The sequence below is a fragment of the Bubalus bubalis genome, chromosome 5, assembly GCF_019923935.1.
Source record: "Bubalus bubalis isolate 160015118507 breed Murrah chromosome 5, NDDB_SH_1, whole genome shotgun sequence".
NCBI lineage: Eukaryota > Metazoa > Chordata > Mammalia > Artiodactyla > Bovidae > Bubalus > Bubalus bubalis.
In genome coordinates this window covers 130769410-130795462 of record NC_059161.1, presented here as the reverse complement: position 1 = coordinate 130795462, position 26053 = coordinate 130769410, and the positions used below count along the sequence as shown (strand labels likewise).

Below are 26053 nucleotides of genomic sequence, written 5' to 3'. Positions count from 1 at the left end.
TCTGCAACAGGCAATGTTAAGACATTAAAAGGCAAACGGCAGACTGGGAGAAAATACTTGCAAATCACGTATCAGGTACAGAACTTGTACCCAGAATAAATTCTCAAAGCTCATAATAAGAAAATAAACTGATTTAAAAACCAGCAATGCAGATACACGATGCCAAATAAACACATGAAAAGGCACCATCAGTCACCGGGGAAATGCAAGTCAAAGCCACAGTGGCACCAGGACATGCCTGTTTCAAAGGCTAGGAATAAAACAGAACAACAGGAACAGACAGAAAGAACACTCCCAGGGCTGGCGAGGGCGGAGCCGGTGGTGGGGCCCCCCGCTGCGGGAGGGGGACGAGGGGGTGCTGGGGTGGCACACCTGGGCTCCTGGGTGGGGCACCGGGAGGGCAGAGGGAACCCCAGGGTGCCAGGCTTCCCCACCGGCTGGAGAAGCCAGGGCCCTGTTGGCACAGTCTGAGCAGCAAGGCCACAGCTGCTCCAGGTGTGTGTCTGTCTGTGTGTGTCTCTGTGTGTATACATGTATGTGTCTGCACGTGTGTGTGTAATGTATGTGTCTCTGTGTGTGAACATGTTTTCTCTCTCTGTGTGTATATATGTGTGTGTATGTGTCTGAGCGTGTGTGTGTAATGTCTGTGTGTGTATATATGTATGGGTCTCTGAGTGTGGATGTTGCTGTTGTTCAGTCACCAAGTCGTGTCCAACTTGTATGTGTGTGTGTATACACATGTGTGAACATGTATGTGCACATGTATAGATGTATATGTATCATGAGTATAAGTATCGTGTATATGTATGTGTGTGTGTGATGTGTATATACTTATATGTGTGTAATGTAAGTGTGTGTGTGTGTGTGTAATTTCTTATGAGTGGCGCTTCCCTGGTGGCTCAGATGGTGTGTATATATGTATGTGTCTCTGGGTGTGTATGTATGTATTTATGTCTGTGTGTGACATATGTGTGTCTATATATGTATGTGTCTCTGAGCATGTGTGTATATGTCTTTGTCTGAGTGTGTATATGTATGTGTCTGTGTCTGTGTGTGTAGTGTCTGTGTCTATGTGTGTATATGTCTGAGTGTGTGTATATGTGTGTGTCTGAGTGTGTGTGTGTAATGTCTGTGTCTATGTGTGTGTCTGTATGTGTCGTGTCTGTGTCTATGTGAGTATATGTGTCTGAGTGTGTGTATATATGTATGTGTCTCTGAGTGTGTGTGTGTATATGACTGTGTAATGTCTTGTGTGTATATATGTGTCTGAGTCTGAGTGTATGTGAATGTGTGTGTCTTTCTGCACATGTATGTGATATGTGTATCGTGTGTTCCTCCGTGTGTGCATGTGTCTTTGTGAGTGTGTGTAATGCTGTGTCTATGTGTGTATATGTATGTGTATGTGTCTGAGTGTGTGTCTGTATATGTGTATATTTGTGTGTGTGTGTCTGAGTGTGTGTCTGTGTGTATAGTGTCTGTGTCTATGTGTGTATATATATGTGTATGTGTCTGAGTGTGTATATGTATATGACTGTGTAATGTTTTGTGTGTATATATGTATCTGAGTGTATGTGAATGTGCATGTCTTTCTGCACATGTATGTGATATGTGTATCGTGTGTTCCTCCGTGTGTATGTGTGTATATGTCTTTGTGTGTGTGTGTGGTGTGTGTATCATGTGTTCCTCCACGCGTGTGTGTATGCATATGTCTTTGGGTGTGTGTGTGTGTGTGTGTGTAGGAGCAGGCTGGGCGGAGGCAGGCTGTAAGCCTTCCGATGAAGTAGAGCATGAAGAAAAAGCTGGAATCCACCCCTGGCGGCTGGCCCTGCCCAGAACAGGTTGGACCTGACCGAGCACGGGCCGGGGCAGGCAGGGGCCTAGGAGGGAGAGAAAGCGCGGTTGGAGGCCGCGGGGGCCCAGGCCTGGCTGCGCCCCTCCCCTGAGGGCACCCCGTCTGCCTGGAGGTTCTCAGGTCCCCTCTCAGCGCCCACAGGGGCTCCAGGCCAGTGGGAATGCGAGGTTGGACTCCCAGAAGAGTTCTGAGAGATCTGCCTCCCTTCCAGATCCCCACAGCTGAGGACTGAGGACCAAGGTGGGCCAGTCTGAGGAGGGAGGGTCCTCACCCCCTGTGCCCACAGCCTGCCAGGCTCAGTACCACACGGCAGGTCAGACCTCAGGCGACATGCTGGCTCCTTTTTCTTTTTCATTTAAAACTGGAGCATCCATTGACCTTATTGACACTGACTCCTTCCAACAGGGACGTGAGGAGAGGCGGCAGAAAGGGGCCTCCCCGAACATCCTGCAGGATGGGGATGGGGATGCTGACCCCGTGGGGCATGGAGAGAAGCCCAGCGTCCCCCAGCACACACACACGCACACGGACAGCGGCCCCGGCCAACGTCCCCACGGGCGGAGGGCAGGGCTGGGGGCTCTGGGCCAGTGCGGCCACAGGGCACAGACACAGGTCAGTGATGGTGCCTGGCCTTTCCCTGCCTGGGCACGAGAGCTCGCACACGCCAACACGCAGGCACACAGAAGCCCCAGAGCACTGACCACCCCGAGAGACGCCTCCATGAAGCGGGACACCGAGCGTCCAGGCTGCGTGGTGAGGTTGACCTGACGTTCGGGAACAGGCGGTGTGCCTGGTGATCCAGGCCAGAGTAGGGGTGGAGAGCAGGGGTCCTGGGGCCACTTGCCAGGCCAGGAACATTTCTCGTGGTGACCTGCACAGAGGTTACACACGTGTACACACATGCACAATTTGTGAGCAGACCCTCCAGACGGGTGCATTTTAGGTAAAGTACACACCAACTAGGAGATGATGGCATTGCCCAGGCGGCGCCTGCAGACCCTCCACCAGGGCCGCGGTGGGCAGAGGAGAAGGGCCCTGGCAGACCCTCCACCAGGGCCGCGGCGGGCAGAGGAGAGGGGCCCCGCAGACCCTCCACCAGGGCCGCGGCGGGCAGAGGAGAAGGGCCCTGCAGACCCGCAGACCCTCCACCAGGGCCGTAGCGGGCACAGGAGAGGGGCCCCGCAGACCCTCCACCAGGGCCACGGCAGGCAGAGGAGAAGGGCCCCGCAGACCCGCAGACCTTCCACCAGTGCCGCAGCGGGCACAGGAGAGGGGCCCCGCAGACCCGCAGACCCTCCACCAGGGCTGCGGCAGGCAGAGGAGAGGGGCCCCGCAGACCCTCCACCAGGGCCGCAGCGGGCAGAGGAGAGGGGCCCCGCAGACCCGCAGACCCTCCACCAGGGCCGCGGCGGGCACAGGAGAGGGGCCCTGCAGACCCTCCACCAGGGCCGCGGCGGGCACAGGAGAAGGGCCCCGCAGACCTGCAGACCCTCCATCAGGGCCGCGGCGGGCAGAGGAGAGGGGCCCCGCAGACCCGCAGACCCTCCACCAGGGCCGCGGTGGGCAGAGGAGAGGGCCCCGCAGACCTGCAGACCCTCCACCAGGGCCGCGGCGGGCAGAGGAGAAGGGCCCCGCAGACCCACAGACCCTCCACCAGGGCCGCAAACCCTCCACCAGAGCCACGGCAGGCAGAGGAGAAGGGCCCCGCAGACCCGCAGACCCTCCACCAGGGCCGCGGCGGGCAGAGGAGAAGGGCCCCACAGACCCTCCACCAGGGCTGCGGCGGGCAGAGTAGAGGGGCCCCGCAGACCCGCAGACCCTCCTGCAGACCCGCAAACCCTCCACCAGGGCCATGGCAGGCAGAGGAGAAGGGCCCCCGCAGACCCGCAGACCCTCCACCAGGGCCGCGGCGGGCAGAGGAGAGGGGCCCCGCAGACCCGCAGACCCTCCACCAGGGCCGCGGCGGGCAGAGGAGAGGGGCCCCCGCAGACCCACAGACCCTCCGGCAGACCCACAGACCCTCCACCAGGGCCGCGGCGGGCAGAGAAGGGCCCCTGCAGACCCGCAAAACCTCCACCAGGGCCGCAGTGGGCAGAAGAGAGGGGCCCCCGCAGACCCACAAACCCTCCACCAGGGCCGTGGCGGGCAGAGGAGAAGGGCCTCAGGGACCCTGGGCAAGGCGGGGGTCCACTGGATCCAGAGCAGTCCCCCGCCACAGACAGCCCCTGGTGGTGGGCTGGGGAGCCGGGGGTGGAATATCCCAGAGACAGGACTCCAAAGTGAGTCCCAAAGGCTGTCTCACCAGCCCAGCACCCACCTGGAGGCTGTGTGCCCACCTCCCAACCCCACTTCTTCTTTCTGGCCACAGAGGCAGCCAGGGAAGTGCAGGCCATGTTGCAGGGGGACATGTTGCAGGGAAGTGCAGGCCATGTTGCAGGGGGGCATGTTGCAGGGAAGTGCAGGCCATGTTGCAGGGGGGCAGGTTGCAGGGAAGTGCAGGCCATGTTGCAGGGGGGCAGGTTGCAGGGAAGTGCCATGTTGCAGGGGGGCATGTTGCAGGGAAGTGCCATGTTTCAGGGGGGCATGTTGCAGGGAAGTGCCATGTTGCAGGGGGACAGGTTGCAGGGAAATGCAGGCCATGTTGCAGGGGGGCAGGTTGCAGGGAAGTGCCATGTTGCAGGGGGGCATGTTGCAGGGAAGTGCCATGTTGCAGGGGGCAGGCTGCAGGGAAGTGCCATGTTGCAGGGGGGCAGGTTGCAGGGAAGTGCCATGTTGCAGGGGGGCAGGTTGCAGGGAAGTGCAGGCCATGTTGCAAGGGGCAGGTTGCAGGGAAGTGCCATGTTGCAGGGGGGCATGTTGCAGGGAAGTGCAGGCCATGTTGCAGGGGGGCATGTTGCAGGGAAGTGCAGGCCATGTTGCAGGGGGGCATGTTGCAGGGAAGTGCAGGCCATGTTGCAGGGAGGCATGTTGCAGGGAAGTGCAGGCCATGTTGCAGGGGGGCATGTTGCAGGGAAGTGCAGGCCATGTTGCAGGGGGGCATGTTGCAGGGAAGTGCAGGCCATGTTGCAGGGGGGCATGTTGCAGGGAAGTGCCATGTTGCAGGGGGGGAGGCGGGGCTGGGTCGCCAGTGCCCTGGGCGGCTGGGCTGGGCCCACATTGTGGGCCGGCAACCTGCCCCTTGGTGTCCCCCCAGCAGGGGCTCGTCCCTCCTGTCCACTCCACTCTCCCCGGGGGACCCCCCAGCCTCAGCCACAGCCTCTCAGCCCCCTCCCCTGGGCTCCCAGGTGCCCTCTGGTCTGTTCCCCAGGTGAGGAGGCCCCAGCAGGCCCTGCAGGGCAGCCGGTCCGGGTCCAGAATCCTGCTGCTCAGCTTCATTCAGAGACCGGTCGTAACTCCGAGCCCTCGGGGCTGGCCCACTGACCTTCCCTGCTCTGAAATTCCCACACCCTGCCCTCCTCAGGTTCTGGCCGAGCCCGGGGCTCCCCGCACCCCAGGAACGGCAGGACAGGACCCAGGCGGTGTGGCCACAGAGGCAGGGAGCACACACGGCCCGGGGTGCACGGGGGTTCCCCTGGGCTTCCCTCTCCTGGCTGCCTGCCCCCGCCCCCAGCTCACCTCTCTCCCTGCCTCCCAGAGAGAGCTCACAGGAGGCCCTTATTGGCCCTGACCACTGAGACCAGGGTGAGGCAGCCCTGGAAGGCTTCCTGGAAGAGAGCCAGCGTCTGGGAGGAGAGGGTTCTGGAGGAGGGGTCATGTCCAAGCTGAGGAGTGGTTGAGGGTAAAGGGGTGACTGCCAGGGGAGCCGGCAGTGGGAAGAAGATTGTGGGAAGGACAGCCCACTCTGGCTGGTCCCATGCCCCCTGACAGAGTGGCCCCTGTGCATCTCCTCCTTGGTAAGAGCCCTGGGCCAGCCAGCCTTGCCAGGATTCCAAGGCTCAGAAACTCGTCCGACATCCAAGAGTCCCAGTTTCCAGGCCTGTAAAGTGGGCACAACACAGCAGGCTGAGCTGAGCAGGGACGGGCAGGGCACGAACTAACCACGCCAGCACGCACATGGCCGCACACGCTCAGTCGCCCACCTTGGCCTCCGGCTAACACCCACCCCGAGAAAGATGAGTGCCCTCTGTGCGGGACCGCTCCACACCACTGCCCGGCAGAGCTGAGCCCCTGGTGCCGGAGTCCCTGTGTGTCCCATGTGAAAGAGACCCGGGCTCTGTCTGGGACCCCGTCCCTCCCCGGGGCCCCGCAGGAGGCTGTGAGCAGCACAGAGACCCTGGAGAGCAGAGACCCAGAGCAGCACTGGAGGAGAGGCCTCTGTCAGGGCGGGGTTAGGGAGGGGATGGTCAGGGAGAGGCCACAGGGCCCAGGAGGCCCTGCAGGAAGTGCAGGTGGGAGGGGTGATGGTGGGTGAGCTCCCCAAACCCGGCCTGCCAGGCAGGGTTTCCCCAGGTGGAGCCCTGCCCACTTTCAATCCCACAAAAGGCATTCAAATGAGAGACAAATATTTGCGGCTGAAGATAAAGCCCAGCGCATCCTCTTCGGCAGCCTGAGCTGCTCCCAGGCCCTCATTTGTGTATTAATTGGACTTCGTTTAGGGATTTGCATGCTTATCGATGAGGGCAATGGCCCGCCTCTGTGGCCAGCCCTACACAGGGCCCCAGGGCTTGTAGGCAAATGCCGGGTCGGGGTGACGGGAAGGACTTGGGGAGCCCTAGGTGGAACCAGCACCTCCTCAAATAGTTCCAGGTACTAAACCTGAACCAGGGGAGGCCACCACGTGGGGCCCCGGCCCGTACCCCACGCAGAACATCAGGGGGACAAGCGGGGAGAAGAAAGCGTCCTGATGACGCCCATCAGCCTGATACTGGCCCATCAGCCCATACTTGTCCCTTCCAGGTTGTCGGGAACGATGTCACAGGTACTGGGCACACAGGGATCCTCCCTGGGAAGGCTGGAGCCTGTCCCGGCCTCTTGTGGGCTCCCCGGGGACCCAGGGTGAGAGGCAGCTCATCCAAGGCCACGCAGGCCCCTCCGTCCTCAGCAGCACCCATTGCCCGATGGTGCCCGTCCCCCGGCCGGCCCCAGTCTGCAGCAAGGGTGCGGAGAGGGCCCCTAGGGGTGGGGCTGTCCCAGTGGACAATGTGCTGCTGGGGTCCTACAGGGAGGGGTTGGGGTTACTGGAAAGCCCTGCCTGGGAAGGACTGAACTGTGCCCCTCAAAGTCCTCTTTAGAGTCCTGACCCCCAGGACCTCAGAATGAAGTTGTATTTGGAGCTGGGCCTCTTGAGAAACCTATATGCAGGTCAGGAAGCAACAGTTAGAACTGGACATGGAACAACTAACTGGTTCCAAATAGGAAAAGGAGTACGTCAAGGCTGTATCCTGTCACCCTGCTTATTTAACTTATATGCAGAGTACATCATGAGAAACGCTGGACTGGAAGAAGCACAAGCTGGAATCAAGATTGCCGGGAGAAATATCAATAACCTCAGATATGCAGATGACACCACCCTTATGGCAGAAAGTGAAGAGGAACTGAAAAGTCTCTTGATGAAAGTGAAAGAAGAGAGTGAAAAAGTTGGCTTAAAGCTCAACATTCAGAAAACGAAGATCATGGCATCTGGTCCCATCACTTCATGGGAAATAGATGGGGAAACAGCAGAAACAGTGTCAGACTGTATTTTTTTGGCCTTCAAAATCACTGCAGATAGTGACTGCAGACATGAAATTAAAAGACGCTTACTCCTTGGAAGAAAAGTTATGACCAACGTAGATAGCATATTGAAAAGCAGAGACATTACTTTGCCAACAAAGGTTCGTCTAGTCAAGGTTATGGTTTTTCCAGTGGTCATGTATGGATGTGAGAGTTGGACTGTGAAGAAAGCTGAGCACCGAAGAATTGATGCTTTTGAACTGTGGTGTTGGAGAAGACTCTTGAGAGTCCCTTGGACTGCAAGGAGATCCAACCAGTCCATTCTAAAGGAGATCAGCCCTGGGTGTTCTTTGGAAGGAATGATGCTAAAGCTGAAACTCCAGAACTTTGGCTACCTCATGCGAAGAGCTGACTCATTGGAAAAGACTCTGATGCTGGGAGGGATTGAGGGCAGGAGGAGAAGGGGACGACAGAGGATGAGATGGCTGGATGGCATCAGTAACTTGATGGATGTGAGTTTGAGTGAACTCTGGGAGATGGTGATGGACAGGGAGGCCTGGCGTGCTGCGATTCATGGGGTCGCAAAGAGTCGGACACGACTGAGCAACTGAACTGATCTGAAGGTGAAAGGAGGTCATGAGGGTGGACCCTAGTCCAATGACTGGGGTCCTTACAGGAAGAGGAGGTCAGGACACAGACACACTCAGAGGGATGACCCAGTGAGGACACGGCCGTCTGCACGCCCAGGAGAGAGGGGAGGGACCAGGTCCTGGCATTCCAGCCTCCGGGACCGGAGACAGTGAACGTCAGCTGTCTCCAGCCCCGTCTGTAATGTTTGTTAGAGCATCCCTGGCTAGCGAATGCACTGCCTCCAAGGCTGTCAAGGCCCCTGGGTTCTTGCCTCAGTTTCGCCAAGTCCACCCGGGGTGCCTTAGCGCTGGGCCTGGCTTTCCCGGTCACTATGGAGGAAGGGTCTTGTTGAAGGGAGGCAGGCAGACAGACCTGGCTCAGAGTCCCCACCCCTCCCCCAGGGCTTGTGGCAGAGTCGTGGGGGGTGGCATGCAGTGGCGGGGGTGAGCAGAGGGGAGCGGGCACCCACCCCAGCTTCTCGCGCCATTTGGTGAGTGGCCTTGGGCACGGGCTGCTCTGGGGGTGGTCTCAGGGTGACCCCCTCTGAGAAGCTGAGGTTCAGCGCTCTGGTGACAAAGGCCCATTTCAACGTGTAAGGGGGGCTGCAGGGGCCCAGGCTCAGCAGGGGGGCACTGCTGGGGGCACGTGGCCGGGCTGAAGGCAGTTTCCTTGGCACCCGAGACAAATGCTTGGTTTGCCCTCCTCCACACCCCCCGCCGCCCCGGGGGCTGATAGATTTGCCTCATTAATCACAGTCTGCCCCGAGGTGGGGGTGGGGCCAGAGGGGGTCCTGGGCCCCCCTCCGGGAAGCTCCATCCACCTGCATACAGCCCTGGCCAGGGGCAGCCAGCGAAGGGACTGGGCACTTGCCCCCAGAGCCCAGCCAGGCCTCTGCTCCCCCTTCACCACGTGCACCTCCCCAGGTGCCCCCAGTTGGAAGACAGGGTGTGGGAGGCCAGAGCCGGCGTTCTGGCTCCTCCGTCTGTCCCCATCGCAGATGAGACCCTGCCTGGCAGTGTTCCCAGCAGAAGCAGCAACAAAGGTGCCCTCCAGGCAGGTGGGGGCCGGGGGGGCGGCGGGCCAGGGAGCTGTGCCCAGAGCCTCAGCTGTCGGCTCAGAACCTGGGGTCTCTGTGAGCCTCGGGCCTGTCGCTGAGCCTCCCGGGGCCTGGAAGTAGGGGCGAGACCCCTCGAGGGAGCTGGGAGGACGAGGGGCTCCTGGGGGGCCTGCCCGCACCGTGACCCCAAAGAGCTCGAGGCGGACTCACAGCCCACAGGCCCCTCGCCCACTCTCCTCTCTGATGCGGCAAAGACCAGGGTGGACCTCGTCCTCCAGCGCCCTGCCCCGGGAGGCCCCCAGACAGCCCCCCACCCCGACCGGCGCTGTCCCGAGAGGGTCCACAAGCCTTGCCGGCCACCTCCTCCTCACCCACCAGCAGCGATCTGCCACGCCTTCTCTCTCCCAGAGTCTCCTCGAACCAGCAGCGCCCCCATCACAAAGCCACAGTTGAGACCCTTTGCTTGTTGGCCCTGCCAGGTCAGCTCCAGCCTCCTCCTGCTCTCCCCCAAGACCCCCAAGTGCCCCAACAACGGGGGCTCTGCTGGGCCCACGTGGACCCCCCTCGCGCCCTCTGGGTCCAATAGAGCCTCACGCTCTCAAAGCGCCTTTTGCGGCCGCACCCCTTCCATCCACAGGGTCCTCTCAGGGCCTTGTGGCCTCAGAGCACCGGGACCCTCCCTCACCCTGACCCTCCCCCAGGGCCCCCACCTCCACTAGGATTCAGGGGCCTGGAGGGACCCAGCACTGGTAGGAAGGCAGGGCTGGCCCGAGCGAGGCCATGGGGGCAGATGCAGGCCCCACCCCAACCCAGGCCTCTCCACGCCGGCTCCTCGGGGATCCAGCCCCCTGCATGTCCCCCTTCCTGCGCCCTGAGGCCACAGGGGACTGCTGCTGTGTGTGTGGTGAGGACTCCAGCGTCCGCAGCACTGAGGAGGGGTCCGCCTGGTCCCTCCCCTGCCCTGAATGCCCACCCAAACCTCAGTCTCTGTCGAGAGGGACGGTGAACCCGTGAACCCCACGGCTGATGTCCGGTCCCTTCCGTGGTCAGGCTCACCCTTGTTCTGGCCACTCCTCTTCGTGAGCAGGGTCAGATGATGCGCACTGCACTGGCCCCCCAACCCAGCTGGGGGTGGAGGGTAGGGGGTGGTGCGCACCAGGCTCAGCTTCCCAGTCGTCGGAGCTCGGCGGACACCAGGGCAAACACCACTGTTCACAGGTGAAGGTCAACAGGCCAGCAGAGGACGCACGGATGCAGAGGGATGCAGGCCACGTGCGAGCCCGCCCCACGGAGGAACCAGCACTCACGGGGACCCATGACATGGGGCCCAGGGAGACCCAAGGTCCACGGGTTGCCTCCTCCACCCAGCAGGCGGGGTGCCACAGCCCCAGGGCCCCGTCCACAGTCCAGCCAGAACCTGCTCCACATGCACGCGCACGGCACCCACCATCCCTCCTTCCTCGAGTGATCGCCCACGCCGGCCACCGCTCAGGTGGAAAATAACCACAGGACGAAAGCGGGGATGGATGAGCCCAGAATTTCCTCCTTTCAGCCCTTGCTCAGCCACAGCTGATGGGAGCAGGTGCAGGTAGAACACGGGTATCTAGTTTTTGCAGTGTCTCTGCTGTTCCATAACAGCAAAATTATGTGCACGCTGCAATATTTCAGTGGCGTCATTTTGGTGATTCCTCGTGGCAGTTAACGTGCTTATCTCTACATCTAAGACTAGCATCGCACAGTATAAAAATTAATGCCAACAAATTATTAACGTTCTTTACTTGAACGGCATTAAATAGCAAGTTTGCAACACTACGTCAAGACAGGCCGTGGAAAAAAGGAAAAAGCTATTTCCACACCTTTAGCGTCACTTTCCCCCCATATTTGAACAAGGGTGTCTCGTGATCTCACTCTGCAGGAGGGCCCTGCAGATAAGGAAGCCAGCCCTGGGCCGGGGGTTCCAGGCTGGGGCTGCCCTAGAACAAGCAGGAACCATGGAGGTTTAGACTGCCCCTCTCGGGACGCACTGGCCCCAGCACACAGGACAGGCAACAGCTCTGCGAGGTCAGGACTGCAGCCTCCGTTTCAGGGGCACGGCTCCAAGATGCTACATGACCCCGACAACACCCAGGGCCCCTGATGTTCCCCTGGAACCAGGGTGTCCGCCAAGGGCCAGGCAGTGCCGTGCCCAGAACACAGGTCCCCTGAAGGCAGGGCCTCCCTGGGCGCTGCTGCACCTGGACACAGAGAAGGTGCCCACTGGAGTTTCCAGAATGATCAGGCGTGGGACCTGGCAGAGCAGACGAGGCCAGCAGGCACCCGTGCTAGACTCCAGCATCCGAGAGAGTGGCCCCATGTGGGTGGCCTCCAGGGACACACCATTCTCTGACTGGGTGAGTTTTAGCCACAGGGAGCCTCCTGGGACTATAAAGCAGGGTTTTATAGTCCTGGGAAACCCACTGTCACGAATAGCAAAGACAACATCCTGACCCCCCGTGGCACGGCGCCCCCAGAGGGCCCCCGGGGGCTATGGCCATCCAGACCAACAGCCCACCCACCCACCTGCCCACCCCTAGGAAAGACTGCCCCGGTCCCACCCAGCTTTACCCCAAGGCACCATTCCCCCCACACCACAGTGGGGGTCCCCACCTAGCCCCAGGCTGCTTCTATCTAAAATTGGCTTCCGACCTCCAGCAGGGGGCAAGGCCTGGGCCACAGGCCACCAGGAGAGCCCCGCTGCCCCCACCACGGAGCTGAGGGTGGGGACCCGAGCAAACGTGCTGGTCTGGAACACGGAATTGCTAAGTGTACCCCCCAGGACGGCCCCAGGCAGCCCCACCCTCCTGGAAGGGGGCCACTGCCAGGACTCAGGAATGAAGCCGTCCCTGTTTGAGTCCCATGTCCCGTCACCTTCAGGCTCTATGACCTCCAGCACCTCATCTTTCAGAGCTGTGCTTTGCGGTTCTGTAAAGGGGGCAGCGATCGGCATCCGGTAACTGATGGCTGGCGGGGGACAGGGCGCTTTCTGCCTAGGGTGAGCAGGCAGGCCAGTGTGCCCATGTGGTCTTAAAAATGAGCCTGCCCAGATAATCAGTGATCAGTCACCACATGGGATGCAGAGCCAGGAACATGCTCTGAGGTGCAGGAACCAGAAACCAAACTGGAGTCGATCACGCCTCTGCTTCCAAGCCACCCCCTCCAGTCACAGGAGATGCAGGACCAGTACCCAGTGGGCACCAGCAGGCGCGATGCCATCGGCAACGCTGGGACACAGATGGCCTCGCTTTCTCGTAAAGCGGCTGGGGACGGGATGCTCACAAGAGGCTTAACTCCAGTGCGGATCTGCACCGGATCCTCATTATGAAAAACCAGGGACTTCCCAGGGGTCCAGTACTCGACTCTGCTTCCACCTCAGGGGGCACGGGCCCTATCCGTGGTCAGGGAAGTTCACAACCATGCATGGGGCAGTCAAAAAAAACACAAACATGGAAAACAGAGGCAGTCAGGGGGCTGTGCCACTGACCGGGTGTTTGACAAAATGAAAAGAGCTGTTGTTCATCTGTGGGGGTCAAGGTATTGGGGTTCCCCTTGGAAGCTCATCTGGAGAATTTACGGGTGGAACCGTACGGTGTCTGAGGTCTGCTTCAGAACCACGCGGCGGGTGGTGGGGGCAATGCATGGACAGCCAGGGGTTTGTGTTCAGTCTTTGGTGCTGGTGATGGGGCTTCTCAGAGCCTTCTCCCACATCTGGCGTGTCCATCGTTGACCAGGCCGGATGCTGGACGCCTGATACAACAATGTCACTTGTGGGTTAGATGGAGCCTGTGTGCCCTGCTAGAACGTCAGCTCCATGAGGGTGAGGCTTCCTTGGGCACCAGCGCATCCTCCGTGCCTGGCACAGAGAACTTGTCCAGCGGAAGTTCTGGAACTTTTGCACGCGCTTGGGATTTTCCGTAAAAACAGAAGCACAAAAATGGCAGCTCTTACCCTTGGCAGAATTTCATCACCAGTCCCCCTCGGCCTGCCCCTCCCGTGCGTCCCCTGTACCCACCTGCCAGCCAACACCCATGTGTGATACTACCCTGCCTACCACCACTCCATGTCCTGAGAGCTGCATGCCTTTCCCTGGGTCAAGGTAAGGAGACCCAGCAGAGGCCGGAGCCAGAGGCTCGGTGAGGTCACTGACCACGCTGTGGACCCTGGGGAAGGCTGCAGGCTGGCCCTTGCCGGGTGGCCACATCACACGCCTCGTCTGTCCCTGGGACGAGGCCAGGTCACTCCTGGCCCCGCAGTCCCCAGCCACAGCTGCTCTGCTGACCCCGCCAAGCCTGAGCCTCGTCAGACCCACCCAGCCCGTCACCCTGGTCACCCGGGAGACATTCGTTCTGCCAACACCAGTCGCCCCAACCTGCCCAGGTTCCAACGGCTGTGACCCAACCACTCCCCGCAGGAGGAAGGGGTGCCTTCAGCATCCGAAAGCAGCCTGGGGGATCCCTGTCGGCTCCACCTCCACCCGTGCAATAAAAGAGAGCTCTGGGCAGGGTGAGACTTCAAAGCCGCCGAGCCTCTGGTCAAAGGTAGGGCTGAGTAATCACCTCTGAGCTTGGGGAGCCTGGGGGGGCCTCCTTGTTCCTCTCAGAGGAGGGCCCAAGCCTCTGCAGCCTGCAGGGCACACGTGGCCAGGAGCCACAGGCATGGCAGCGGACGGCTGAGTATGGTGGGCTGGACACAGCCAGACACCTCTCCATCGTCCTCCCGCAACTGTAGGTCCCCCCACTGGCAGGTGGAGAGCCCTGCCCGGGGTCACCCAGCTGGCAGCGGACAGCGGGGATCTGACCACAGCAACCTGGACCCCAAGACAGAGGGCAGCCTGGGGGCCCACTGGTCGGACCCCCTTGGGCTGAGCCCTATGCTGGGCCTTGCCTCAGAGCCTGATCCCAGTCAGCAGCCTGCAGACATCAGCGTCCCAGCCGTGAGGCAGCCCTGTCTGGACCACCCTCCAGCGCCCCGACGCCTGACAGGAGCCCCAGGCCCTCCCGGGCCCATGAACTGCTTTGGCAGGGCGGCTGCCAGGTGGACCCCCAGACGGAGGCGCAGGGTCCAGGGAGACGTGACCACAGATGTGGGCCTTCTGGGTCCAGGGTTGAAGCCACCACCCTCCCACCCACACGGGACCCTCACCTGGATCATGGGGGGCCTCAGGGGTATGGAGCGGGTACCCCCACCACCATTGATACACAGCACCGGTTTACATATAGATCCACCTTCCCTAAAACAGGTTTCCTGAGGCTGGTCTCTCCACAGCTGGCAGAGATGAAAGGGGACGCCCACCAGGAACTCTGCACAAGGGCTGTGGCACGGGAGATTTCAGCCAGGTTCACAACTTCCAGGAAGAGGGAATAAACAGTCTTTATTGTGTTCTAAATCTAAGGGTTCTTTGTACAAAAATAAGCCTTCATACCGCCAGTGTCCCTGAGCAGTTCAAGTCCATGTGTTCGTAAAAAAAAACATAATCTGCGTCGTCATAAAGCCCTCTCCCCTTCAAACCTCCAAGTGTCGGTTCCGCAGCCCCAGTCCAGTGGAAAGTCTCTGCGGACAGGGTGGCTGGGGTCCGAGGAAGCTGCCGCCGGGAGGAGGTCAGGCGGGAGTGCTTGCACACTAGCCTTGGGTCAGGCTGGATGGCGGGGAGCGTCGGCTGGATCCCTGGCTCGGTGGTGGCTTGGCCCGCGGAACGACGAACACGGAGGCGGGAGCCTTTCCAACCGACTGGCTCCGCAGGGGTGAGCGCGTTCCCCGCCGCTGGGAGGGAAGGGGGGGTGGGGCAGGCACGTGCGTTAGTGCGGGATCCGGCCCCGGAGACCCCACGCAGCCCGGCCCTCCCCCACACCCACAAGCGGAGTCGGCAGTTTCGTTCTCTGGGTGGGTTTTGGAGCCCAGGTCTCCGTAGGAGCCTCGGCTTCGGTGTGTGGCCCGGCCCTGGGCGCCGGGCGGGGCGAGCGCTCGGAGCCGGGGTGAGTCAGGGCTCCGCGCCCCGCCGACTCATTTCTGCCACCGGGCCGGGCGCGCAATTTGCAATGCAAAGTCTCTTCGCCTCCCAGCGCCCTAGTCTGCCCCGAGATCCGCAAACACTCGGGGCCTCACCCGCCCCAGCCCTCCGTCTCCCCGCTCCCCCTACGGCGGCGGAGCAGCGAGGGGGAAGTTTTGCAATCCCGGACAAACAAACGCTAGTCTTGCACAGGCTTGAAGAAGTCTGGGGAGGAATAAAGAGGGAGCGAAATCCAGGCCGTCGCTCCGGCCTCGCTCCGGGCCTCGCGGGCTCTCGGGAGCGCGAGCAGTGAGGCCGTTGTCTCCACGCGCCCAGCTGCCCTCCCTCCAGCCCTCCCTCCTTCCCGCCTCTTGGAGCCTACCTTGCGGGGCCGGGCGCTCAGTAGCCCCCTAACCAGCTGGAGAAGTCGAGCAGCTCGCGCTCCGCGGGGCTCAGGGCGCCCTCACAGCCGCTGTCGTCCGACGAGTAGGCGGAACGCGGGGACCCGGGCTCAGAGCTGTGCCCACGACCCGGGGACGACGAGGCGCAGGAGGGCGAGGCGGCGGTGGCGGGGGTCCCCGATGGAGCGCGGGGCAGGGGGTGGCGCGCGGCCGGGGCCAGAAGCCCCCCGGCCAGCGCGGCCCGCACAGCATCGTGCTCCGCCAGCAGGCGCTGCAAGGCGCGGATGTACTCCACCGCCGAGCGCAGCGTTTCCACCTTGCTCAACTTCTTGCTGGCACCGCCGTGCGGCACGTGCTGCCGCAGCGCCTGGAACCCCAAGTTCACCAGCTTCACGCGATTGCGCTCGCGTTCATTGCGCCGCGCCACGGCCGCCGCTCCACTGCCGGGGTCCACCGCGCCCGGCCGCCGCCGGCGGCTGCAGCGGAGCAGCTCTGGAGACTCCGGTCGCGGCCGAGCGGCGCAGCAGCCCGGGACACCAGGCGCCGGGGGCGCGGGCCGGGGTAGTGCGCGGCTGTCCATCGCGTCTGCATCCACTCGCCCCGCGCTTCCCCCAAAGTCTCTGTGCGCCGCAGGAAGGTGGAGGGCAAGGAACCGAGGGCGGAGGAACGCCGGTCAAGTCTCAACGACGATCGGGCACTGCGCTGCCAAGACTACCCCGGGTACGCGGCCCCAGGTCGTCCGGGGTCCGGGGACAGTAAGGCGCAGGAGACCGAGAGAGGGCGGGCAGTGCGCGCCGAGGAGCGTGGGGGGCTCGTGACTCGCGCGTGCTGTCAGACGCTCGCCAGGTCTTCCTTGAGCGGCGCAGGTGGCGCGTTTTTAAATACATAGATAACCCTCCTCCGCGCCGCCGCCTCCTTTCTCACGCCCTCCTTCCCTTGCCTCCCCCTCGCGCCACGCTTCGCCCAACCCCTGGCGCACAGTCTGCAAAGACAGAGCCGTGAGCCTCCGAAGACCGCACCCAGTCCCCCAGGCACAGCCCGCAGGCCCCCAGTGCGTCCTTGTTCCCAGCAGGTGCCCAGTGCGCCCCCAAGATGCAGTCCGCGGGTCCCGCGTGCGCACCGCCCCCCACTCCCCGAAGTTGCTGTTCACAGGTCCTGGGTACAACCCCCGCCGCGTTCGCCTTTGAGGGTAGGGTGTGTCCACCGCCACGGCTCAGCCATTCCGGAGGCGCGTGAGACCCCCGGGGGCAGCACGCGCCGGGCAGCCGGCACCCACGCTCCGCCCCTTGAGGCCGAGGGGCGTGGGGGGGGCCTCAGCCAATGGCGGGCCGCCCGTTCGGCCAATCGCGGCGAGCGCGGCCCCACGCCCGGCCCCTGGGAGGAAGCGTGTACGCCAGACGCGTGGCTCCCGGAGCGTCTCTAACAAAGCTTGGCGCCCGCGCGGCCCCGCCCGGCCCCTCCCCGCCACCCGGGTGGGCGCGCGCTCCCACGCGCACCTGTTCCTGGCCGGGCGCCCACCTGTTATTCTGCGGGGCCTGCGAGAGGGCCACTCCGTCTTCCCGCCAAGGCGGGGCTTAAGAAGTGGTGGAGATTCGGCGCGCTGGGGTGGGGTGGAGGCCGGAGGTCTGGCTCCTGGGGTGCGTTCCCCCAGTTCCCTGCCACGTACACAGTCTGCCCCCGGCCTTGCGCGCCTTTGAGGCGAAGGGCCTGGAGATTTGCTCAGACCGCTTTGGACCCCGGGGGGCAGTCCGCCTGCCTTTCCCCTCTGCCCGTCTCCCCCCGCCCCGCTCTCGAAGCTTCCTTTACTTTCCATACTCCCCTGAAATCGTCCTGCCTTCTTGGACCGGTTCCCTCGGGCTGCTCACCCGTGGATGTCTACCCGCCTTCATGACCCTTTTCCCTCAGTGCCAGCACCTGCCACCTACCCCTGCGCTGGGATTGGCCGGTGGGGGGAAGTCGGGGGGCAGCCGCCTTTCCCGCTGACCGACGGGGGTACCTTTCGGGGTTTGAGGGGGCAGGGACTTTGGACGTGCGCCGTTAATGGGAGAGTTTTGTCCTGCCCCGCGGCCTGGGAAGGCCAGCCAAATGGCTGTGCCCTCGGGAGGCCATACCCAGCAGGTTTTTCCCGAAAAGCAACCAGACCCTTAGGGCCAGGACCTCCGGGAATGGAGGGCGGGGGTAAGGGGCGGGCCCAGCTACCTGGAGCAGACTTACTCTGCTGGCAAGGGGAAGGGGTAGGGGGCTGGGGCGCCTCCCGAGGACCCCACGGGGCACCGTGGCGAGGGTTTCCTGCCTGCCTGGTGGCGCCCTCTGGCTCCTGTCCCCCTGAAGGATTCTGGCAAGTCTGGTCGGCTTGCCTCCTGTAGGAAGTGACCTGGAGTCTAGCACTTGCCAGGAGCCAGGTGGGTGTGGGGCCCTGTTTCTCAGGAAGAAGCTGACTCAGACAGGACATGGAATGTGTCCACAGTCACACCTCTGGCCAGTGGAGCAACCCAGATAGGAATAAGGTCCCTTCAGAGCGGAAGGCCTGGCTGGCCTCTGCACCCCCTCTCTGGTAAGAGCCCCCTCCTTCCCTGAGGGTTATTTGGCAAACCCCCAGCCAGATAGGAATCTGCCTGCCTGTGCCAAGGGTGCCAGGGAGAATTCCCAAGTCCTGCAAACAGGGCCCTGCCTGAACTTCCACGGGGCCTCCTGGGGGCTGCCTCTGCCTCTGCCCAGCCTCCTGGGCTCTGGCTTTGCCCCCTCCCGCCTGTCCACTGCCTGGAAGCAGGAGGGTCATTACCCCGGCGAGTCGGATCATGCCCGGGCCCGGGGATTAAGCCTGGCTCCCCTCTGCGCTGGCCTCACGCTCAGCTCTGAGGCCGAATCACCAGAGCCCTGTGGATCCCTCAGCGCCGTGCTGTGCACAGCGTGCCCCTCATCCTGGGTGTCCATCTGAGGGCTCCACGCGGAAAGACAGGTACCCTTCTCTCTGTGTCCACAGGGCACTGCCCGTGCCCAGGCCATGCATGACCGTGCTTCGCTAAGGGGACCTCACGTCCAGCACAGAGGATCAGAAGGAGCTGGCCACTGTGGGAGTGGGCGGTGGCTGAGGGACAGGGGAGCAGTCCAGGCCCAGCTCTGCCGTTGACCTTGAGAGGTCCCAGCAGCCCGGTGCGGGAGTGGGCGGTGGCTGAGGGACAGGGGAGCAGTCCAGGCCCAGCTCTGCCATTGACCTTGAGAGGTCCCAGCAGCCCGGTGTCCCGCTGCTCCAGGGGGACATGCCAACCCCTGCTCCAGGGTGACCAAGGCTGAGCGCTTGCCCACTCTGAAATCACGGGCTCCATGGGACTGGGGTGTAGACCCTGAAAATGTGGGGCACCCTGGGGACACGTGAGGCCCAGAGAGGCTCTGGGTCCCCCTTCTCTGGGGCAGAACTGGACTAGGCAGAGGCTGGGTGAGCTCCATGCCTGGGTGAGGGCGAGCAGGGCTGACTGTCAGCTGCCTTGGCCTGGGCTCCTCACTCCTCCTGCAGCCCAAGGCTGCTGCCCACCTCCCTGTCCACCCCTCCAGGGCCTTCCTCCCTGGCTGCCTAAGTGCATTCTCTGGGTCAGGGCACAGGTGGGAGGCGGGTAGCCAGTCTGGGCCAAGCCAGCAGCTTCTCCAAGCCCACAGGTTGTCCTGAAGCCCTCCTGCAGGAGTCCCACCTGTGTGCCCAGGTCACTTGGGAGTCCAGAACCTTCTGGAATTCAGTGGGGTGGGCAGGAGCCATGGGACATGAAGTACTTCCAGACATCAAGCATCATACCCACCAATGACCAGTTGGGATTCTCCAGAGAAACAGATAATATGTAACAAGAAGTTTATGATGAGGAACCCGATCGCATGATGGTAGAGTCGGGAAGCCCCATGTCTACCGTCTGCAGGAGGCAGACCCAGAAAGCCTGTGTGCTGGTGGGATCCCGTCCAAGTGTGGAGAGCTGAGAACCTGGGGGCTGGTGGTGTAAGCCCCAGTGCAGGGGCGGGAGATGGCGAGCTGGCCGGTCCCAGCTCCAGCAGGCAGACGGAGGAGGAAAGGTGAATTCCTCCCACTGCATCCGTTGTTCCGTTCAAGCGCTCAGTGAACTCCGTGATGCTGGTCCACACTGCAGCGGACGCTGATTCTAATCTTCACCCCATCCAGAAACACACCCAGAAATAAAGTCTAATCTGGGCACCTGTGAGCTGGGCCGGTTGACACTCAAAACTGATCATCACACATCCACCCCTTGTCCACGTGGCACCTGTACCCAGCTCCTGAATCCATGCCTGAGCTCCAGACAAAAAAAATAGAAAGGTCATAGTTCTGCCTCCTGTGTACAGCTGTCCTGCCTACAAACAAAAGCACATGCCCTCCTGCCCCAGAAGAGGAGGAGGAGGCCTGGGGGTGTGTCTCTCTCCCGACATCCTTAAACACTGGTTTAAGTTCCCAGGCCTAAATGCTGTGACATGAAGTCAGGGCATCGTATGTGACATGACGAGAGGAGAAGACAGGAGAGAAACAGAGATGCACAACTGCATCACCAAGCAGGACCCGGTGGGACCTTCCCAGAACGGAGCCTCCCTCCCTGCACACCCCGCCACGTCTCCTCCCTGCTTCCTGTGTGGAAACACTTTAAATGGAATCAGAGAAATGAGAAAACGCAGAAAGAAAACATTTGAGCAAGACAAAAGAATAGTGCGGCCATTCAAGTCAAGGACCTTTAGCTGCTCCTCCAGGGCTGCAGATGGTATTCTGAGCCATGTCCGTTGAGCTGTTTTGCAGGTACTGAAAGCCCCATCAGGCAGGAGAAGTTGACTGCATGCTGCCTGACCCCAGGCTTGTTTGAATCAGAGGTTGATATCGCCTCCCAATTTCCTCACTGCCGACCAACCAGAAGAACGTCCACAAGCTGATCACTCACCCTGATCACTCATCACTCCCTTCCCTCACCCTATGAGTCTTCAGGGAGTTCAGGCCTCTTAAGCACTAGCTGCCTGGACTCGTTGCTTGGCACCCGCGATAAATCTGCACTTCTTTCCTTCACCACAACCACGTGTCAGTAGATTGGCTCTACTGCACGCAGGAGAGCAAACCCAAGTTTGTTTGGTTCCATGACACTTACAGCCAAAGGGCAGGAAGAGAAGGGGGCAACAGAGGGTGAGATGGTTGGATGGCATCATCGACTCAATGGGCTTGAGTTTGAGCAGGCTCCAGGAGATGGTGAAGGACAGGGAAGCCTGGCATGCTGCAGTCCATGGGGTCGCAAAGAGTTGGACACGACTTAGTGACTGAACAATAACTGTAGCAGAAGGGGGAAATAAATACCACAACTCCAGTTCTGGTTTCTGTAACGGTCGTGAGGCTGTAGTCAATATTCGTAACCACCTTCTCCCACTGCCTGCTCCATGCTCCCTGTGCCTTCAGCGAGCCCCTCAGCTTGCTGTGGTTCTGTGCTTGGTGGTTGACCCAAACCGTCGTTCCTAGAGGGTCGGGTCATCAGTGGTCCTGCCTGGGTTGGGCTGCTATCATTTCCCCTTGGCCTCAATCCCAGACCTCCGGTGCCTTCGTGCGCTTTCTCGCCTCTCATGAGGAGGGAGCAGCCAAGCCCCCCACTTTGGGATCAGGAGCCCTGGCCAGCACAGTGAGTCCCTTCTCTGCCTGTTGATTCTGAGACACAAGGACCCTGCATTGGCTGGTGAGCCCTAACTTCCGGTTCAGTGGACTCATTGCTTAACTCCTGGTGGAACTGAGAGCTCTGAGCAGGAGCATGCACGGTCTCAGGATCAGGACGGAACCGTCACGCTGGTGTCACAGCCAGGGCCACTGCCACTTCACCCCTTCATCCCAGGAGTCTCCGCTGTGAATCAGCTCGTACCGTGGACACCGACTCAGAACACACGCAGCCTCTTGGAGAACCCGCCCCAGCCCGCAGGGCATTGCCAGCTTGCTGGTGCTATAACTGAGTCTTCAAAAGGCTATTCCACCATCTGGCAAGCCAGCTGCTTCACGATGGTGGGGAACGTGGTGCGTTCCACAGGCAGGGGCCCCTTGCCACCCTTTCTTCCCTAATCAGAAGCAACGCTGTGCGGGATACCATGAGGTGGATAAGGCATTCTGTGATTCACTTCGGCACAAGTACTGAATGCAGAGAAGGCAAAGCCGTATCCAGCATGGGTGTCTGTCCCAGTAGGAACAAAAGACTGTCTCTTCTGTGATGAAAGTGAAAGTCACTCAGCCGTGTCTGACTCTTTGCGATCCCATCAACTACATGGTTCCTGGAATTCTCCAGGCCAGAATACTGGAGTGGGTAGCCTTTCCCTTCTCCAGAGGATCTTCCCAACCCAGGGATCAAACCCAGGTCTCCTGCATTGCAGGCTGATTCTTTATCAGCTGAGCCACAAGAGAAGCCCAAGAATACTGGAGTGGGTAGCCTATCCCTTTTCCAGCAGATCTCCCCAACCCAGGAATCAAACTGGGGTCTCCTGCACTGCAGGCAGATTCTTTACCAACTGAGCTACCAGGGGAGCCATGATGAAAACAGTCCTGTTACTGAATGTGGGTCCACTCACCCGGGAGCAGTAAAGCCAGTCTACCGACACGCGGTTGTGGTGCAGAAAAGTGCAGTGTCTATTGCAGATGCCAAGCAAGGAGTCCAGGCAGCTGGTGCTCAAAAGGCCTGAACTCCCTGAAGGGTAAGGGAGAGAGGCTGTGGGGTGGGTGATCAGCTCATGGACATTCTTCTGATTGGTTGGTGATGAGCTAATCAGAGCCAACATCGTCCACCCTCTGGTTCCAACCCATCTGGGGTCTCTGTGCTGGTGGGCAGTTTGCAGTTAACTTCCTCCACCTGGTGGGGATTTCAGTGTCTGCAAAGCAGCTCAAAGGACATGGCTCAGAATATCATGTACAGCCCTGAAGGAGGAACTCAAGGTTCTTAACTTAATGGCTAAACTAGTATTATTTTATCTTGTTTGACTGTTTTCCTTTCTTTCCGCATTTTCTGACTTCTGTGATTAAATTTACTCTTTGGAACTCAGGGAAGGTTTGGGAGGCTGAAGTTTCTCTGCAGACAAGACATAGTGGAGGGCTCTCTTCCGGGAAGTCCCCATAGCGTCCTGCTCTGTTACACGCTGGTGTAATTAATCAGGTAGCTGGCTGGCCCCTCTGGGGGGTGGCGCCAAATCAGGGGTTTGGTGTTGGTCTTGGGAGATTGGACACTCAGCCTTGGTAAGTGGAATCCATGTTGCTGGACCCATGCATGCCCCCATCCCTGCCACCAAGGCCACTTTACTTAATCCACTGCACGATGACAGGGTGGCTGGGAAAGAGGCTGATTGGGATCTACAGGATGGTTCTCCTGTGCACTCTGTTACTAAAATCCTCTGCTGAGTTCACCCTTTGGTGAGCACTCATGTGGGACATGAATATTTTCAGGGTTCCTGCCAATCCACATACTTCTTCCCCAAATTTCCTTGTCACCAATTTTCCAGTCATGTTGCTTCGGAGTCCCTAACCACCCAACCAAACCACTGCCCAGAGCCCATGAGTCCAGTTATCACCACTCATCTGGCCGTTTCTCCTTCCAAGCGAAGTGCAGGACCAGGTGCACTGCCCAAAGCTCTGCCCACCGGGAGGACTGCCCTTCACCATGTCCCTGAGGGATGTCTGCCTCTGGTGGGGGGAGCCTGCATATCGCACAGGACCATCTGTAAACAAGACCGAGGTGCTTCTTCTTCTGTTGGTAGATCTAGGAAGCCACCCCCTCCCCCCGAGCCCACAGGTTCAGGCAGGGAGAAAGAAGGCAGTGTAGCAGGGGTGGGAGCCATGGGCATTTGAGCCACTTCTTCAGGTCACTAACCTCTGCCTTCAGGGCCTGCTTGGTCAGGCCCAGCTACATGCCACTTCCATTGGATGGTGGAGAGTTGCCCTGCACACCCAGCTTTCTGGCTCAGATAAAGATAACACCCAGTTCATGATAAGCTGGTCACATGGTAACTTGGTGACCTGTGGAGAAGTGTTCAGCCTCTGCTAAGGCTAGTAGCAGGCCCAGAGTCCTCAAGAGGAGAGCAGTTTTCTAGGGCGGATGGCAAAGTCCTGCTCCCAAATCTTAAGGGCCTGCCCTGTGATTCATCTCTAGGGGCTGCCGAAGACTCAAAGAGCATCCATCTCTGCCCTGACACTTCCAGGACCACTGGACCTGCTAGGACTCCAGGAGTGCACAGCCTAGACCTGTAGCAGAGCCCCCCACCCCACCCAGCAATCGTCTAGTCGGTCAGTGGGCCCGAGTAACACACCCAAATGAGGACTACATTGTCTCCGTTTTTGGTTGCAGGAGGGATCAGATGAAATACTCTATCCTTCACCGTAGAAAGGATATCTTGCCACTTTACTGGACTCTCTAGAAATTTTAATGAGATGGAAGGCCCCTGAATTTTCATTGGTTTTATTTCCTACCCTCTGATATACAAATGTTGTAAGCCTAGAGTAGTTGCTGCTTCTTGCTCGATAGGCTCAAAAATCAGCAAAATGCCATCCGTGTAGTGCACAAGTGTGATGTCTTGTGGAAGGGAAAGTAACCAAGGTCCCTGTGAATTCAACTGTGGCCCAGGGCTAGAGAGTCGCCTTACCCCTGATGTAGGACAGCGAGGGTGTACTGCTGGCCTTCCCAGGTAAAAGCAAGCTGTTTCTGCTGGGCCTTAGGCACAAGGATGAAGGAAAAGGCGCTTGTCAGATCCGGGGGTGCACGCTGGGCACTAGGGAAGGTGTGAATTTGCTCAAGCAGTGAAACCACGCCTGATACAGCAGCTGCAGTTGAAGCCACCACCTCATCAGCCTCACTTCTCCAAGACCCACTGTCTTCTGCGTAAGCCAAATAGCATGGGCTGTTGTGGGAATCACCGCCTCTCCACCCCTGCAGCCTTCAAGTCCTGGGTGGAGGCACTGACCTCTCAGTCCAACCAGGGATGCTGGCTGGTGTGCTGTCTTCCTCAGGAGAGGCTGTTCTAGGGGTTTCCCCTTGGCCTTTCCCCCCATCACAGCCCTTCCTCTACAGTCAGGGAACCCATGTGAGGACTCTGCCAGCTGTTGAGGATTTATCTTCCAGCTGTGCTGCTGAGCCTGATATGGACACACCTGAGCTGAAGCGGCCGCGACCCCTGACCTCCAGGGGCCCATCTGACTGGGGGGTCCCCAGGGAGGCTTGGGTCTCCTGGAGTGGGTATGGGTTCAGGGCCAGAGTCTTGGGGCCCCTGGAAACTCTCATTATTCCTCTTCCCTGGCACACAGTCACCTGTGAGCAGCAGCAGGTCCTCCGGGGAAGGCTGGGAGAAAGACCGACAGCATTCACTTCCAGGGGTGTCCTGGGTCCATCCTCAAGGGGCCCTGGCCTCCCCTTCCTTCAAGGTCCTGGGTCTGAAAACTGGCTCAAGCCTGGGGCCTCGCTGAGTGGCCGTGACCCTCTGTCTTTATGATTCAGGTAGATGTTGCTTCACTTGGCCTAGGACTTCTTCCTTATCCAGATAAGAACCCGGCAGGCTTCCACACCAGCACCAGGGCCGAGCAGCTAAGACCATGGGTCAGCGCAGTCCAACTGTCCTGGACACTGCCTTGCCCCTTGATGGTCATCCCCGCCACCGTGCCCACGTTGCTTTTGGTAGTGAGTGCCCCCACTAGGGGTCCAGTGGGGTCCAGTGGCCCTGCTCACTTAGGCTTCCCAGTTCAATGACCACAACTCCCACCACGAGGTCTGGATGGCAGAGAATGCAGCCCTCTGAAGATATGATCCTTGGGGGTGTTGGGGCTCCCCATGGGTGCGCTCCCCACAGTCGTGCTGAGAGGGTCTTCTGGGCCCTCCCAGGAGGGTGGGCAAGTCTTACTCGACAAACCCACTCTCACATCCTGTATCCCCAAACCTTTGAACAAGGGAGGTAGGCCACCTCCAGTTCGGGCCATCATGACAGGCCATGTTTTGGCCCCTGTCTCAGCCGAGCAGCAAAACAAACAGTGAGAGCCCCACCCCCTTCTCCAGAGCGGCAGCAGGAGACTCAGAATCTCTGCTCAGAGGCTCGTGTCCACAAATTCGGTCCCACAGACTTCATCCTCCAGCATCCTACACCTTCAGCATCTGTCTCTCGTGTCCCCTCAGCTTCTGTCTGCATAGATCAGAAAACTCCGCTCCCTCTGGAGCACAGAGCACACTTTGCCCCTCGCCTTTGGGGACCTGCTGGGACTTGAGTCGAATTATGGGTCTAGAAGCCAAGAGGTGGTGAGGGCGAGTCCTGAGAAGCAGCAGCATCCTCCGTGGCAACTGTCTCCAGGGGACTGTTAGCATCTCCCCAGGCAATGCAGGGTCAGCCCCTCCAGATGGAGCTGGGAAGGTTCCTACTCACTGGGGCTGGAGAGGCTGCTTCCACTGGCAAAGAGGACTCAGGAGAATCTG

At 60.2% G+C, this 26053-nt stretch overlaps 1 protein-coding gene across 1 annotated transcript; it reads right to left on the bottom strand.

The window, feature by feature from the left end:
* Positions 1 to 14578: 14578 nt before the first annotated feature.
* ASCL2 (achaete-scute family bHLH transcription factor 2) lies at positions 14579 to 17983 on the bottom strand. The gene is made up of 2 exons (XM_006051466.3): positions 15596 to 17983; positions 14579 to 14987 (listed from the first exon to the last, which is right to left on the bottom strand). The coding sequence occupies exon 1, from the start codon at positions 16192 to 16194 to the stop codon at positions 15613 to 15615; it is 582 nt and encodes a 193-aa protein (XP_006051528.1). The 5' UTR covers positions 16195 to 17983; the 3' UTR covers positions 14579 to 14987; positions 15596 to 15612.
* Positions 17984 to 26053: the final 8070 nt, after the last annotated feature.